This window comes from Cyrtonyx montezumae, unplaced genomic scaffold (genome assembly GCF_038088225.1).
Source record: "Cyrtonyx montezumae isolate F1298 unplaced genomic scaffold, pur_monq_1.0 scaffold_3, whole genome shotgun sequence".
Classification (NCBI taxonomy): domain Eukaryota; kingdom Metazoa; phylum Chordata; class Aves; order Galliformes; family Odontophoridae; genus Cyrtonyx; species Cyrtonyx montezumae.
In genome coordinates this window covers 84,056,454-84,071,764 of record NW_027072034.1, presented here as the reverse complement: position 1 = coordinate 84,071,764, position 15,311 = coordinate 84,056,454, and the positions used below count along the sequence as shown (strand labels likewise).

Sequence of the window (15,311 nt, the reverse complement as noted above, 5' to 3'; positions counted from 1 at the left end):
ACTGCGCGCCGCCTGCGTCAGCGAGATGCCCAGCCCTCGGCGCGAGCCAATCGCGTCCTCTCAGGGCCCCAGATGGTCCCGCCCATGTGGGAGCTGCGCCAATAGAAAGCGAGTTCCGCGCCGCTCGCTCGAGCAGCCGGCGAATCGCTTGAGCGCACTGCGAGAAGGCGGTACGCACGGGTGTTGTTGCTAGGCAGACTAAGATGGCGGCTCTGGATAGGGTCAAGGTGCTGGTGTTGGGCGACTCCGGTGAGTCCATGCCCCCCACCCCCGGCTCTTACAGCGCGATGCTTGCGCGCGCACAGCACAGTGCAGGGTGGGGGCGCCCCCTCCCCTCCTGTGCCCCCCACCCGCAGCTGGGGCGCACGCGCATTGAATCGCTGCCTGGCATGAAGGGACCCAGCGTTGGCCGTTAACCGTGATTCCGAGGCTGATTGTCCCGGCCCCAGTCAGCTCCAGTGTCGTGCTGGGCCCGGCTGACCGGCATTGTTCTCTGTGTGCTTTTGCAGGTGTCGGAAAGTCTTCTCTCGTACACCTCCTATGCCACAACCAAGTGCTGGGAAACCCGTCCTGGACGGTGGGCTGCTCAGTGGACGTGCGAGTAGGTGCTGGGCCGCCAAACGTACGGGGGGAAAATTGTTATACAAGCACAGGACCACTAAGGCTGGAAAAAACTAGTTCAAGTGCCACCCCATGCCCACCATGCCCACCAATCACATCCCTCAGTGCCGCATCTCCTTGCTTCTTGAACACCTCCACCTCCCTGAACTGCCTGTGCCACTGCCTCACCACTCTTACTGAGAGGACATGTTTCCTAATACCCAACCTGAACCTCCCCTGGCACAACTTGAGGCCGTTCCCTCTCACTCTGAACTGAGTACTTGGTGTGATCTCTCACTTCCTGCTCATTGCAGAGGATGAGGTTATTCACTGTCTTGTCTTCAACCCTATGTTCAGTCCTCATAGCACAGTGATAAACACTTTCATCGGTGTTTTCTGCATTTTCCTCATGCTGTACCGTCGGTTAGGATTGGTCCTGCTTTACTGGCTGTGAGTTTAATCTCTGAGAATCCCAAAATATGTTTTCAAAAGTTGGGGAAAGAAATACAGCAGCTCTGTTTCACTGCAGAATTAAAAATTATTCATTGATTCATTCAGCTGAGATGTCAGCAAGAATTTGGAAAGGAAAAAGATGTGGTCAGTGTGTCAGTGTTCTTAACTTTGTGGTACTAGCGCAAAGAAGTCATGACTGCATCTTTACATCTGGTTTAGCAATGCACTATTCCTTAGCACGTGATGAAGCATAAGGTTTGATAATGTTTGGGTGGAAAGAATGCTTCTTGCTGATTCACTGAACTCCATCTTATGTGATAAAGATCTCTGATACCCACTATCCACTGCCTGACTCAGCCCTGCCAGTCCCTTCCTACTTGAGAGATTTGAAATGCAGTCAGTATTAAAATTTGCAAATTTCTATCCAAGTGCAGTAGCCCTTTCAGCTGTATTGTATGGGTTAACATCCACAGGCTGATGCTGTGGTTATGTATTATGTTAATTTTCTATTAGATCCATGACTACAAAGAAGGGACTCCAGAAGAGAAGATGTACTATATTGAGCTGTGGGATGTTGGAGGTTCAGTGGGTAGTGCCACTAGTGTGAAAAGCACAAGAGCAGTATTTTATAACTCACTGAATGGTAAGTTTGTTTGGCATCAATCTCTTTTTGTCACTTTCTGTTAAGAGCTCTCTTTTGGTTCTGTAGCAGGACTTCTTTAAGACCGAGTGCTCTACCATTCTTTTTTTCTGATTCCAGCATATTTATAAAGGAAGATAACAACAATACAATTCTTAGAATTTTATGGATTCAATTTTGAACTGGAAAGCTATTTTAGGTAAACCTGTGCAAATGAACTTCATCAGCCTTTCTCTTTAGTCTTGTGCAGCTAATGCAACAAGGAGTCTTTCAGGTTGCAGTGATGTCCTTTCCAGCTACACACACAGATGTATAAGGCTGCCTTTACCTCTCCAGGCCTGATATACAATTGATATTTTCTTGTCTGTCCAGTTCCAAAACCTACAGTACAGAAATAATTATATGAATTTATATGATATGAACTTGAATTTGTGGTATTAACTTTGATAGTTATATCTCGGAATGACAAACTTTAACTTTTCTCACATGAAATTGCTATATTCTGATAACCATCTTGCCTTTTTTTTTTGTTTTGCCAAGTGATTTTTAGTAGTTGAATCTTGCAACTTGCTATTGGTGGAAAGTTACATTTTATGCTGTTTGAAAGGATGTCATCTGTTCCCTTGAGATACTGTCTTAAAGGTCTGATGGTTCGTCTGTATCACTAAGGTAGCAAATAAAAGATTCAATTTCAGTTATTACTTTTTTGGCATCCAAGGATAGCTCAGTGAAAATAGATACATACCTGATTAACATCTGCTTCTGAATCTCTCTCAAACGTTTTGATTCACATTTCTCATTGCTCATCATTTGAGAGCCTTCAGTAATGTTTTAAGCTATTCAGTAAGCAATTGTTTCTCTGTGATTATTTAGTTATTTCTTTCCCCTTCCCAGGAGGATAACTGTGTGCAGGTATCTATTGCTTGTATTGTTAACCAGACCTGTCTAAATAAGATTTGAGTTGTGCCCTCAAAGCAAGAGCCTTAAAATAAGCCCCTATTGTACATGAAAAAATGGAGTTCTTTTTGACACCAAATTTGCAGTATGCCAGCCTGTGTAGGTCAGACTTGGAAATATCCTAGAACAGCACATTACAATATGAAATTTCAAAGTTATCTATGTTATAATCAATGAAGTTATTAAAATAGAGCTATTCATCTCCACTGCCCAAATGATATAATTAGCCAGCTTGCATGCGAAAACTTGGCTTTGGTAGTTAGCCTTGGCTCTGTTGGTTTTGTCTTTTTTCATTAAATAAATTCCTTTTTTAGAGCTTGTCTCACAAATTACTTCTCATCTGATATAAGAAAAGATTAACGTGTCCCTTCTGCCTGACTGCTTGGCCTTACTGGGCTTGCAGTGACCTGAAAAACCTGACTTCAAAAGGCAGTTAGTGTTTGGTTGTGGCAACATCATTGCCAGGGTGCTATGAGGCTTGATACAGTTTATTCTTGAGTTGAAGTCAGTTCTTCAGCTTTGTTATCCCTGCACCTGGTGTGTGGATTGTGATAGTCTGGGACAGTGAGCAGGCAGCAAGGCTGTGGCTTGCAGACCTTTGCATGGGAGGAACGTTTCCTTGAGTGAACATTGGTCCTAACCTGCTCTTTCTTGATGTTGTCTTTTCTGCTGGCACAGCTATCTGTGTAGGTTTCCCATAAGGCAGACAAGGGAACCAACCTATCAAAATGTGACTAGGGAAGAGTGTCTGGAGGTAGCGTGTGATTCTCACAGATGATGCAGCAGTGCCTGCAGTTCTGTTCCATAGGCTGAGTTATGTTGTGTCATGCTTTTTCTCCCTACACTAGAGATGGGCAGATGGTTGAGTTGCCTTTTCCTGCTATTACTAAGGTAAATACTTTGAAATAAGGATATAGTTGTGACACGATGGGAAATCTCTTAGCAGTCTCTGTGCACAGAAATGTGAGGTGGTGGAGAACGTGTTTGTTCTTAGTATGTACAGTGGCTGGCATCTTTGGGAATTAAGGAGAATGATTAAATGATTAATTTTCTACACCTGCAGGCTGTGAAGTATGTCTAAAACAAATCCAGATAAGGATATGATGCCATTTGGTCCTTGAATTAATTACAACTTAAAAATCTGGAGGAAGTGGGAACATTCCACAGGTTTCAGAAAGTGTGAATAAATAGAAGAAATTTGCTAGCAGGAATTGCTAATGGAGTTAGGAACTATGGTTATCAGGAGTGGGTGTCTGCTAATAGCACCACTAGGAAGTTTGGCTGGCAATTTTCCTATTTCTGAATTTATATTGTGAAAGGTGATAGTAATGAAAAATACTGGAAGCTTAAATACATGAAATCATATTCATTCATATTTTGACTAGCCAGTTAGGGGACTGTGAAAGTCTGCAAGTTTTTTCTTTTTGTGGATACCTCCCAAAATACTTGGCATCAGTTCTTGAAAATGAAGGAAAGTAATAGTGCTCTGTAAACCCTTCAAAACAGAGGAAGGGCCTTTAGACTTCTCAGATGGTGTGACCAAAAATGGTAATGTTTACTAATTAGGAGAAGCTGAGAAAAGATGTCTTAAGGATACTGAAACTGTATTACTGCAGCAGAGAAGTCTAGATGGAGCAGATTCAGAGAATTCTTGCAACACTTGCACACTGAATCCTGAAGCGGTTGTTCTTTTCCCTCTTTTGTGAGATTTTTATTTTATTCTTATCCAATTCTTGATAAGTAACTTTAAGAAGGTGCTGTTGCATCACAAAATTTTCTTGTTTTCTTATTTACTGTAACCAAACTGGTTATCCTTCCCTTTCCTGATTGTCAGATATCTGGGAATCTGCAAATGTAATTTTGTGAAGATAAGAAAAAAAACATGCATCATTAAATAGCATCTTGCCGCCTACTCTTTCACTTTAGGGATAATTTTAGTGCATGACTTAACCAACAAGAAATCATCCCAGAATTTATATCGCTGGTCTTTGGAAGCACTCAACAGAGATGTTGCTCCAACAGGAGTTCTCGTGACAAATGGGTGAGTGAAAAGCATACATACATAGTTAAGACATACCAATTCCATGCTATTATGGGGAGACTTTGTTCATATCTAAGTGTGAAAACCACACAAAGAAAAACATGGCTAGATATTTGAGAAATAAACTTAAAAAATGAGGGTGTATCAAGGAAAAAAAAAATCGCAGTTCTTTTTGTGCTGCTGATCAGGCCATTTATCAGTAGATTGTTCTATCAGTAGATTGCCAAAGTGAATAGCAGAAACCTTGCTTTAAAGGGAAATACGTTTACTGTGTCCTTCATCTGCCTGAAGCTTCTGTACACGCGTGTTCATTCCCTGATACCTGAAGAGATGCAAAGCCCTTTGCTTAGCTAACAATAAGCAGTTCAAATAGTATAGTAGTCAAGATACATAATAAAAAAGATTGTTGTATTGGAAGGGAATAATCAAAAATAGATGGAATACTCATCTGTGTCTCAGGCTCATAATAGAAAAACTCCAAAGGGAGCAGTCTTCAAGAAGATGTCCTTCCCCAGTGGCAGTCCGCCCTTAAATGGGGTCTGGGTGAGATGGAGCCAGACTCCAGCCCTTCTGGTCACTCAGATGAATTGCCTTCACCCTGTGCTTCTGTGGCTGACTCAGTGCTCACCTCAGGTGATCAATCAGTGGTGCAGGCTGTGATTCAATAGTTCCCATACACCTTGGTACAGTAAGTGTCATGGGGTGGCATGAATCTGTTTGGAAGGGCTTCCCCTGAATGCACCAAGACCAAGTATGTTCACTTTTTGATGTATGGGAGTCATTTCAGGAGTGCAACTGCAAAAAGAGCTTAAAGAAATCCCTGTAAAGAATGTGCTAATAATTAGCTTTCCGATGCCTTGTCAAGTATGTCCTCTTGTATCTATGTGCTTGTGTTATACACAATCAAGGAGGTTTTCAAGTCATTGATAAACTGCACGCTTGAGCAGGAAAGCAATAATAAAGATTTTCGTGGGTAGTATCTATTGTTTATCTGCCTGTGCTGGTACACAGATGCTTCTGTAGAAACATGGGAGGAGGGAGGAAGGGTTTGCATTTAAACAAACTTAAAATTTCTCTAAGGCTTCACTTCAGGGACAGATGTTCAGCCCCTACCAATTACTTGATCAAGTTGTTGCTATTACTCATGAAATGACTTTACTTTAGCTTGTCTTAATTAAAACTGACAGGTATCCTAAGGGCAATGCTTGGAGTATGAAATTTTAATTATGTTTAATTTCTATATCATTTATTTCATAAAGACTATCTTTGATCATAATTCATACCTGAATCAAAGCTTACTGGAATTCAGAGTGTAGTAGCTACCTTTAGTTGAATGTAGAAGTTAGTAACTTGACACTTCAGCAGCGTTATTGCAGCTCTTTTGATCTAATGTGGAAAGGGATAACGTTTCACAGTTGTGATTTATTTCATTGTCCTGCCTTAAAAGTGTAGGAAGCTTGGATGTTTAGAGATGCTGGCTCCCTGCTTGGTCTCTGATGGCCGCATGTGCTTGGTATAATAGTGAATAAAATTCTTGTTTTCTTGTATAAATTACCTAGCATTTTTTCTGACCCTGAAGGTCATCTGTGCAGAGAAGAAATCCAATCACATGGTTGTTTTTTTCTTTCTATTTCTGTGTAGGTTCTTAGATGCCAAAGCCATAATTTACAGATACAGCATGTTCTCACTTAGTTAAATAATGTTTGTAAATTACTTTTACTTGAAAGCAACCTTGAGTCTCATGGTGCCTGTATGCTCATTCCGATGACCATCACTCAATTCAGGATTATATTTGTTTCCTTCAGTGACTATGACCGTGAACAGTTTGCTGATAACCAGATTCCGCTGCTGGTAATAGGAACTAAGCTGGATCAGATCCCAGAAACTAAGCGTAATGAAGTTTTGACCAGAACAGCTTTCTTGGCTGAGGATTTCAATGCTGAAGAGATAAATTTGGTTGGTATCCTTGTCATCAGTGTTTTTCTTTTATATGGCAGTGATTCTGATTTTCTGTTAAATAAAACTTGTTACAAAAATTGTGATTCTAGAGATTTGCTCAGTAGTGCCAGGGTCATGCATGTTTTGATTAGCTGTCACCTTTATGTGATGAAATGATGGCATTTGTTTCAGTGTAGGTAGAGGTTAGATAACGCTGCTTGTCTTGGAACTGGTGGCCAGGAGTCAAGTTTTCTCTTCCGTCTTCTTTGTTATGACATAAAATGTCTTTGAATGAAACATCAAGACCACATTATTTATTTCTGTATATGGATACATATTTGTAGTGGGTTAACCCCAGCAGACAGTTAAGCACCACACCACTGCTTGCTCACTCTCACCCCATAGGATGTGGAAGAGAATTGGAAGGATAAATGTGAGAAAACTCATTGGTTGAAGTAATGACAGTTTAACATACAAGTGGAAACTGCAAGCAAAGCAAAAAAGAAATTCATTTGCTACTTCCTCTCAGCAAGCAGCTGCTTAGCCACTTCCAGCAAAGCAGGATTTTATCATGTCTATATAGCAGTTACGTGGGAAGACAAACACCATCAGTCCTAGTGTCCCCACTTTCCTTCTCCTTTCCCAAAGTTTGTATGGCTAAGCATAATGTCTTGTGGTCTGGGATATTCCCTTGATTGGTTGGAGCCAGTTTTGCTGGCTGTGTCTCCTCCCAGCTTCTTTCTCACTCCAACTTGCTTGCTGGTGCAGCAGCAAGAAACAGAAAAGGCCTTAATGCTGTGTAAGCACTGTTCAGCAATAGCTAAAACACTGGTGCATTTACAGTACTGTTTTCAAATCCGAACCATAGCGAGGTGCAAGAAACTATGAAAAAAATAATTCTATTCCAGTTAAAACATTACAGTGTTTAAAATTATTGGTGTGCTGTATAAATGTTTCTGTACACGCACAGTCTCATGTAGTCAGTACAAATTGTTAGCTGACTTTATTGCTGATGACAGAAGATAGATTTGGAGAGCATAGGGGAAGACAGAGTTCTCTGGTTACCTTGCAGTGTAGAATTGGCTTTGTCTCTATTGTGAGGAGCCTATCCTCTAGGCAGAGATCAAGGTGAAGGGCAGTACTAAGGAAAGCTGCTGCTTCCACATCTTTCATCAGAAGACAGTTTTGGTCTACAGGTCAAACTAATACCCTGCATAATACCTGGCTAGGATTATTTCTGTATCATCTTCTGATGCTGCACATCTGAAATCACTTGACTGCTGTTTGTCTTGAGCAATTGATTTTGTCTTCAAACCTCTAATTCCCAAAACTCTGAGGAGAAGGAAACATTTTTTGTTTAACTAAACTTAAAACACTAATGGTTGTTTGTTTTTTATTCCTTCTCAGTCCGTTGGGTGACACTTATTTACAAATCACTGTTTTGTTTTTTATTCAAATGGCTAGCAGATAATCTGTTTTCTTTCATTAATTGTATGTGCATGTGTGAGGAAAAATGTTATGGTAATTTCCACACGTATGTCTTTGTTGCATTGATTTTCTTGTGCTTGGTTTGTTGACTTTCATGTGTTGTAGGATTGCACCAATCCTCGTTACTTGGCTGCAGGCTCATCCAATGCTGTCAAACTAAGCCGATTTTTTGATAAGGTAAGTCAAGTCAAATTAGATTTTACTCCCGTATGTATTGAACACTGTGATTTGAGCATAGAAAACAGCTATTCCTTTCACATTATGCTTTTTAAGTTTGAATCAAATCAAGCCAGGTGTGGGCAGGTCAAAAACTAGTCTTCTCCTGGAGATCTCTGATCAACTTGAAAATGTGATTTTTGGTCTGTATAGGGTAATGAAGAACAACTCACAACTGTGCAAAAACACCACATGCACTTTTGAAGTCATTTGGCAGACCAGAGAGTTTGCAGTGAGCTAGGGTAACATGAAGAGTTACAAGACAACAGTTAGCTCTTTTGCTCCTAGTTAAATCAAACTTCAGGAATGAAGAAATGTAGAACCTTTTCTTTCCTGAACTAGAGAGTATCAAGACCTATTGTGAAAGTGATAGGATTGCTGTGGCTAAAGCCACTCTGCATTCCCTGGACAAAGAGATCATAGCGAAACAGGTGATGTCCCATAACAGATCATTCTTCATAAAGAAAATTTGGCCTGCATTTTCTTTGGAGGAGAGTGCAAGTTGTACAAAATGATACAGATTACTTTTTGATTGTCAGACTGGTAGTGCCAGCTCATAGGTGTCCTTCAGCACAGACAGTTTGTGTATCATTCTCAGAGAGCAAGTAAGGCCTACCTCTTGTCAAACCTCACCTAATGCCCAGTGGACACCTGCAGAATGAGCTTTTAAAGCAAAACTGATGCACCTGCAGGGAGGGATCAGAATAACATCGACTCTGATGCAGTAAGGAGACACCAATCCCCCCATTACTGAAGCGGGGGTTACTTTCATTTGGTGTATAGAAGTTGAGGATGACAGCTTTACAGAAGGTGGCAACTCCTTCAGTGTGTAACATAGCATTGTAATTAAAGCAGTAGGTCTAGAGCGTGGGGCTTGGGTTCAGATCTTTCCCCAGTTTGCCGTGAATTTCAGTGCTCAAATGTGAAGTGTTGGTTAAAATGTGAGGTTATGTGTATGTTGTGCTTGCTAACATAATTCTCTCACTGTTTTTTCAGGTCATAGAGAAGAGATACTTACTAAGAGATGGCAACCAGGTTTGTTACTTTTTCCTACTTTATTTTGTTGCTCCCAGTGTCATGAAGTGCTGATAGAGACCATGATCTTCATGTGACTTAAATGCTCATTTATGCTGGTAGTTGAGTTTTTATATCTGTGGGAGCACAACTACTTTGAATAGACAGAAAAATGTCTGATTTCTGTCAGCTAAGTGTTAGTCTATAATGTGATCATTAGTAAACTAAGTATGCTAACATAGCTGAGGTAAATTAAGCTAACAGGATCTCTTTCAAATCTCTCAGCTCCAGACTGCCATTGTGCAAGTTTAGGCCAGAGATACTGTCTTGAAGGTCAATTAGAAGTCTTTTTTGCACAGATAGAACTAGCATTTTATATTTTATACAGATAGTTTTCATAGAACCAGTGGAACTGCAGAAAAAAATGTCAGTATGATACCATACTGTAATTAATTTCTAAATGGTTAGATTAACTGCTTCCATTACAGTTGGTAAAGAACAAGTGAAATAGCTCTCTTGACAGGCAAGTCACTTCAACTTTTTATTGTCCATTTTCTCATGTGTTGTCTCAAATGCAGCAAACAATGAAGTTCTACTTAACATGTCTGTGAGGTGCTTGCAAATTATGGTGAATAGCATCACAAAAATACTGTGAAATGTTATCACTAAGTGTAGCTGAGCTGAAAAACCCTTAGGGAAAGCAGGGAAAAAATGAATCTGGAATTATAAAATGCTTACCTTGTGTGAGCATGTTCTTATGGCTTACAGAAATAAATTTGCTTTCTCTCCTGTTTCTGTTCTGCAAGATTCCCTTTTATTCTCCCCTCTGCACTCCTACTCACATTCTAGAGAAATTCCCTTTCACAGGAATAATAGCTTAACACAGAAATTTGATTGTGTGCTATTTGTTACATGGTGTAAGATTTTTATTTTCTTATTTGATTATTTCTTGTAGCTAGCTAGACATTAACTTTATATTCTTTATGGTCTCATGCCAAAGATTATAGCTTGCTGATTACTACTTTCATTTGCCTCATTGACAACAGCTCAAAAGCTTAAAATAAATCTTAATCTGTGGGCAGTCATATTTAAAGACAAAATCCAAACTGGAATGGGAGACTTCAATATCAACTCAGTGTTTCTATTTGGAATGAGCTATTTAACGTGAATCTTGTGAATGTCTTTGTGTTCTTTACAATGGGTTTCTTCAGTTCTTTTTGTTCTGGGTGTACTTTTGCTATAGAATTCTTCAGAATGAAAAGAATATAAGCATCAAATTGCTTGTAGCTGGGCTTCAATCAGATTTCATATAAAGAAATAATTGTTACTCTTAATTAGGTTTAATATAGAAAAGCCTAAAGCAGTTAAGTTTTTAGCTATGTTGTCTTTCTACTTGTGAATTATAATGACAGCATTTTTTCTTTTCTGAATTCCCAAAGCAGTTTGGATTAGATGAACTTTGGTGTAAAACTACCTGGCTTCTCTCAGGGATTATTGCTTTTCAGGCTTGAGCAAAATAATTCTTGAATGAATACCCGTCTGTCTAAACCTTAGGCCTGACTAAATTTAACTTGTGTTTCTGTAGTGGACTCTTATTTTGGGTAAGCTCTTTGGCTGTCTCAGTTTACCAATGAATTACATAATCTATGCAGTCTACTTCACACCATGAACTACATTCTCTTCCCCTATCAACCATAAACACCTTTATTGTCCTAGCACAATCTGTAATGCTTGGCTGACACCTTTCATTTTGATATTCTATACGTCTTATGAGACTATGGATGTTTACTGATTCTTCTGTTTCTGCTTATGTAGAGTTAGACATTCAAGTTATTCTGAATCATAAACACATTTTTAAGAGTCACCAATTGGACAGGCATCTAAAACAACGTTAGAGAGCAGCATCTCTCTTTCTTTTGGGGGATTTGTGGCTGCACTTGATTGCAAATATTTCAAATACTACTCAGCCAGAGAAACTATCAATGGTTTTGAATAGATTTTTTCTTGTTAAATCCTCATTGGCACAGTGTAACCAGTATACAGATAGCCTGCAAAAATAAAAGTGCTAATCCTTTCTGTTATTGCAGCTTCTTCTATTCTGGTTTTCTCAAAGCTTTTACTAATTGATAAAATTGCACTTTCAACTATACTATGAGTAAAATGCTGCTGTCTCAGGTTAGAAATGGAATTCTCAACAGTTACTTAATAGAACGTGGTAATCGTATTTTATAGTTTTAAGAATGAATGGAGTTGAAATTGTTTTGTGCATTTGAATCTGGGGAAAAGATGAATTTTGGAATCTCCAAGTGGTTTAGGATTCATTGTAGGAGCCTTTAGGGTTTTTTGGCAAGGTGTAAATGAGCTGTACAGGACAAAGTATCCATACTGTAGTTTGACATACTCCTCTAGCACTAGTCAGAAGCATTTTAGTCCTGATTCTGGGGACAGTGTGGAAGACGAAGGCATTGTTGTTGTCTGTGCAGTAAGAAGCACATGAATATGGGCAAAAGGGAACTCCTGCTGATTCTAATGAATTACCTTTTCTGTCTCTAGATTCCTGGCTTCTCAGAAAGAAAGAGATTTGGAGGAGGAACACTGAAGAGCCTTCATTATGACTGAACACTGAAAGAGAGTGGAAGATGACTTCTGAGTTTCTGATAACATTCTTATTCCCACTGGATGCTTGAAGACAGTAATTCTTATGTCAAGCAGAATGAAATGAAATCACGTTTTGGCTGGGTAGACTGCTGAAGCTACTTTTGCCAGAAAAGACTTGTGGAAGAATTTCCAGAAACCTAACTTGAAATATAAAGTACTTCTTAAGATTGCCTGGAGATATGGGAACATTTTGGGAAACTGTGCAATAAATTCAGTGCCTCTCATACCACAGTGGTAAACTATCATGCATAGCACATATATTTGACATCTTTTTCTCCATTTAGGAAACTTATGGATAGTCTTTGCAATGAATTACATTCATCTTACCTCTAACAGAAAGATAATACTGAATGGGCTTCTTGTTCACAGTAAAACAAACAAGTGAGCAAAATGTAAGAAGGAGTAAGAGGTGGTCTGGAAAATTATAGAATGCTGTCATTAAGTATGCGGTGCTGTTTCACCTGAAACACACTATTCAGCCATATTGAAAAGGGATAAAAGCAATAGGTGAAAGATGAAAAAGGATTTGAAACCTGAAAAAAAATCACAAGTGGAAAACAAATTTTGCTGCTTAAGTTAAAATGGTTTACTTTAGAGATGACCAAGTTAATCAGATACTTCTGTTTATCTTTTCATAATAAAAAGAAAAAGAACACTCAATTAAGTTAAAAGGCAATGTCTTGAAAGATGAGAAAAAATAAGGTTTTATACAGTGCTTATATGGATCAAATGTGGCATGGTCTTACTATGTCTGAGAGCTTAGTGGATTCAGAAGATGTGAAATATAAGAACATCACTGTTAAAAATGGATAGAAATGTAATTGATACAAAGCCCTGAGAAAATAGAAATGAAGTATGACTATAAAGTTTTGTGTTCTTTTCATTTTTAGTGCTAAGGACATGGAAAGCATATTGGCCTCATCTGCCCTGGAAGTTGTGGGCTTTGTAAACAGCCCAAGCTTTGTAGAGCTTCTCACCTCAACAGAATTATGTGGAGTGGTGAGAGCCTGATACATGGCAGTTTCTTATTTCCTTCTGCTTTTCTCTCCTTTCTCATAGTCATTGCAATGGTTAAGCCTCTGGCAAACACTAAAAGCTGGAGTTCGATATAAATATAGATGAATAATAAATGGAGGTAGAAGAAAGTAAAACACTGGTGTGAAATTGACAGTGAACTGAGTTTTGCAGTCTCCAGATTACATCTGCCTGCAGCTCTTCTCTAGAAGCTGCCCAGAAATAAATGGAAAGCTGCCTATTGCTACTAATCAGGCACAAAAATGACAGCTAGGTATAGTCATCAAGCTCATTAAAAATATGAATACTTTCCCTTAGGCCATTTTTAGAAATTGGAAATTTGCAAACGTGAATGCATTAATTTTTCAGATGCATGTATAAAATGGGTTATTAGTTTATGCTTAGTTTATAAGCAGGAAAAATAAAGTACCAAAGTATTCATAGCAGATAATCCATGCCTGAGCTATGCAGATCAGGACAACACCAAAGTCTGATTCTGCTCCTTTGACAATGAAAGCTAGAATTGTTTTCTCAAGGTCAGATGCTGTCTTATAGTAATCAGAACTGGAATTGCTTCTGTTACCAAGGAGCTGCAGAGTAGGACGAGAAAGGTAGGAGTATTTCCTCCTTCACCCATAGCTTGAAGAGAACTGCAAGTGCTGCAGAGTAAGGAAGAACATTTGATTTAAAATGCTGCATGAAACAACAGTTGCACAGGTCTTTGATCTATAAGAAGCAGCTTTCCAAAGTAGCCCTCTTCAATTAATCAATAAAAGTGTATTGTTTAGCATGCTGTAGGGAAGTCCTAGTTCCAACTTATCTGTGTTTGAGAATTTTGCTCCTGAGGCTCTCCAAGGAAGAAACAAAGTCATAGTGTGAGCCATCAGCTCACACTCCAGGAAAAGGAGAAAATACGTAGGACTTGTGCCTCAGTGGGACTGAAGGTTGTGACAATTGTAATGTTGGAGCAAATTAGAAATAGATATTGTTAGGACAGAAGAAGATAAAGGGAACAGTACTGAAAAGAGCAGAGTACATGGGCAAGCAGTAGAAGGTTAGCAGATTGAGAGAGGTTTGCTTGAGGGCAGGGTTCCTGCTGTAGGCCCAGTTATGTTCCTCTGGTGTCATTCATCTACCTGTGAGCCATATAACACAGAAAGGCCTGGAAATGCCTAAACACTAGTTTAGAATTGTCATCAGAAAAAGCTGTGTTCATTTTTCTCCCAAATACCTTTTGTCCATGCCAGGTTATTTCCATTTGCTACTGAATTGACTTGCTGCATGGTCTGACAAAGTGATGCTGTCCATGAAGTCACATCTCATCTACTAAGCAGAGGCATGGCTTTGATGTGTCTGTTTATAGAATTGTAGTGCTTTCAGTACACTGGGAATTAAAGAATTTACTTTTTTTTTAATTAGTCTGGATGTTTAATTTGAAGAAAATGAGGAGCAGTGTTTTTCCAAGCTCTCATGTTGAGAAAATATTTATTCCATTAGCACCACCCTTAACTCTGTCCTGCCATAAATACTAGCATAACTTTGATATGCTTAGTTGTAATGCAAAGAAATCCTTTAGACAGCAGTCATTTGATTGTAATTCTAAAAGGCAAAGGCTAGATTTCTGTGGTGTTCTCTGTCAGCAGCCCTGAAAAGTGATTGCAGACCCATCTGACCATGATTACAGCGCTTTAGTATATGTGGCCACAGATTAGAATAGATTGTTTTATAAAATATTTACATATATAGGCCTTCTTTCTCCAAGTATTTTTACCCGCTTCTCTTGTACAGCATGGCTGAGCTAAAGATGTTAGCATATCCTAGCTATGGTTAAATAAAATGCTGAAATTTCATAGCTTTCCCATGCTTGGGGTTAAAATAATTGCAGTATCCCTATTTCATGGCTTCTGCATTTACACGGTTAGCATACACTTCAACTCTCTTTAAAAGAACTCCATACTATTTTGGTTTGTAGCAGTAGTTTTTCTTTTGCTAAATGTAATACAATGGCAGAAAGGGTAGTGAATAATAAATTAGACAAACCATGAGAATTCATATAGATTCATATATAAATATTGAATATGGGTAGTGTGTATCCAGTTGTGGGATGACCATCCCAGCTTTTGTTTTCCATTGATTTTACCCTTGCTTGCTGTCCCATCCCTTCCATGCTCCTGTTTTCTCCCTCTCTTAAACCAGTTGAACATAATGAACATAAGTTTCAAGTTGTCACTAGAGAAAAGTTGTATTTTTCTTTCTCCTATACATTCAATGTGCAGACCAACTGTAAGGTGT

The 15,311-nt window shown here is 39.1% G+C and overlaps 1 protein-coding gene across 1 annotated transcript; it reads left to right on the top strand.

Moving 5' to 3' along the window:
* The first annotated feature begins 191 nt into the window (after positions 1-191).
* RABL3 (RAB, member of RAS oncogene family like 3) lies at positions 192-14,429 on the top strand. Its single transcript, XM_065742129.1, has 8 exons — positions 192-249; positions 510-601; positions 1,567-1,696; positions 4,577-4,691; positions 6,497-6,647; positions 8,223-8,294; positions 9,330-9,368; positions 11,901-14,429. Exons 1-8 carry the CDS (start codon positions 204-206, stop codon positions 11,964-11,966), a joined length of 711 nt encoding a protein of 236 aa, XP_065598201.1. The 5' UTR covers positions 192-203; the 3' UTR covers positions 11,967-14,429.
* Positions 14,430-15,311: the final 882 nt, after the last annotated feature.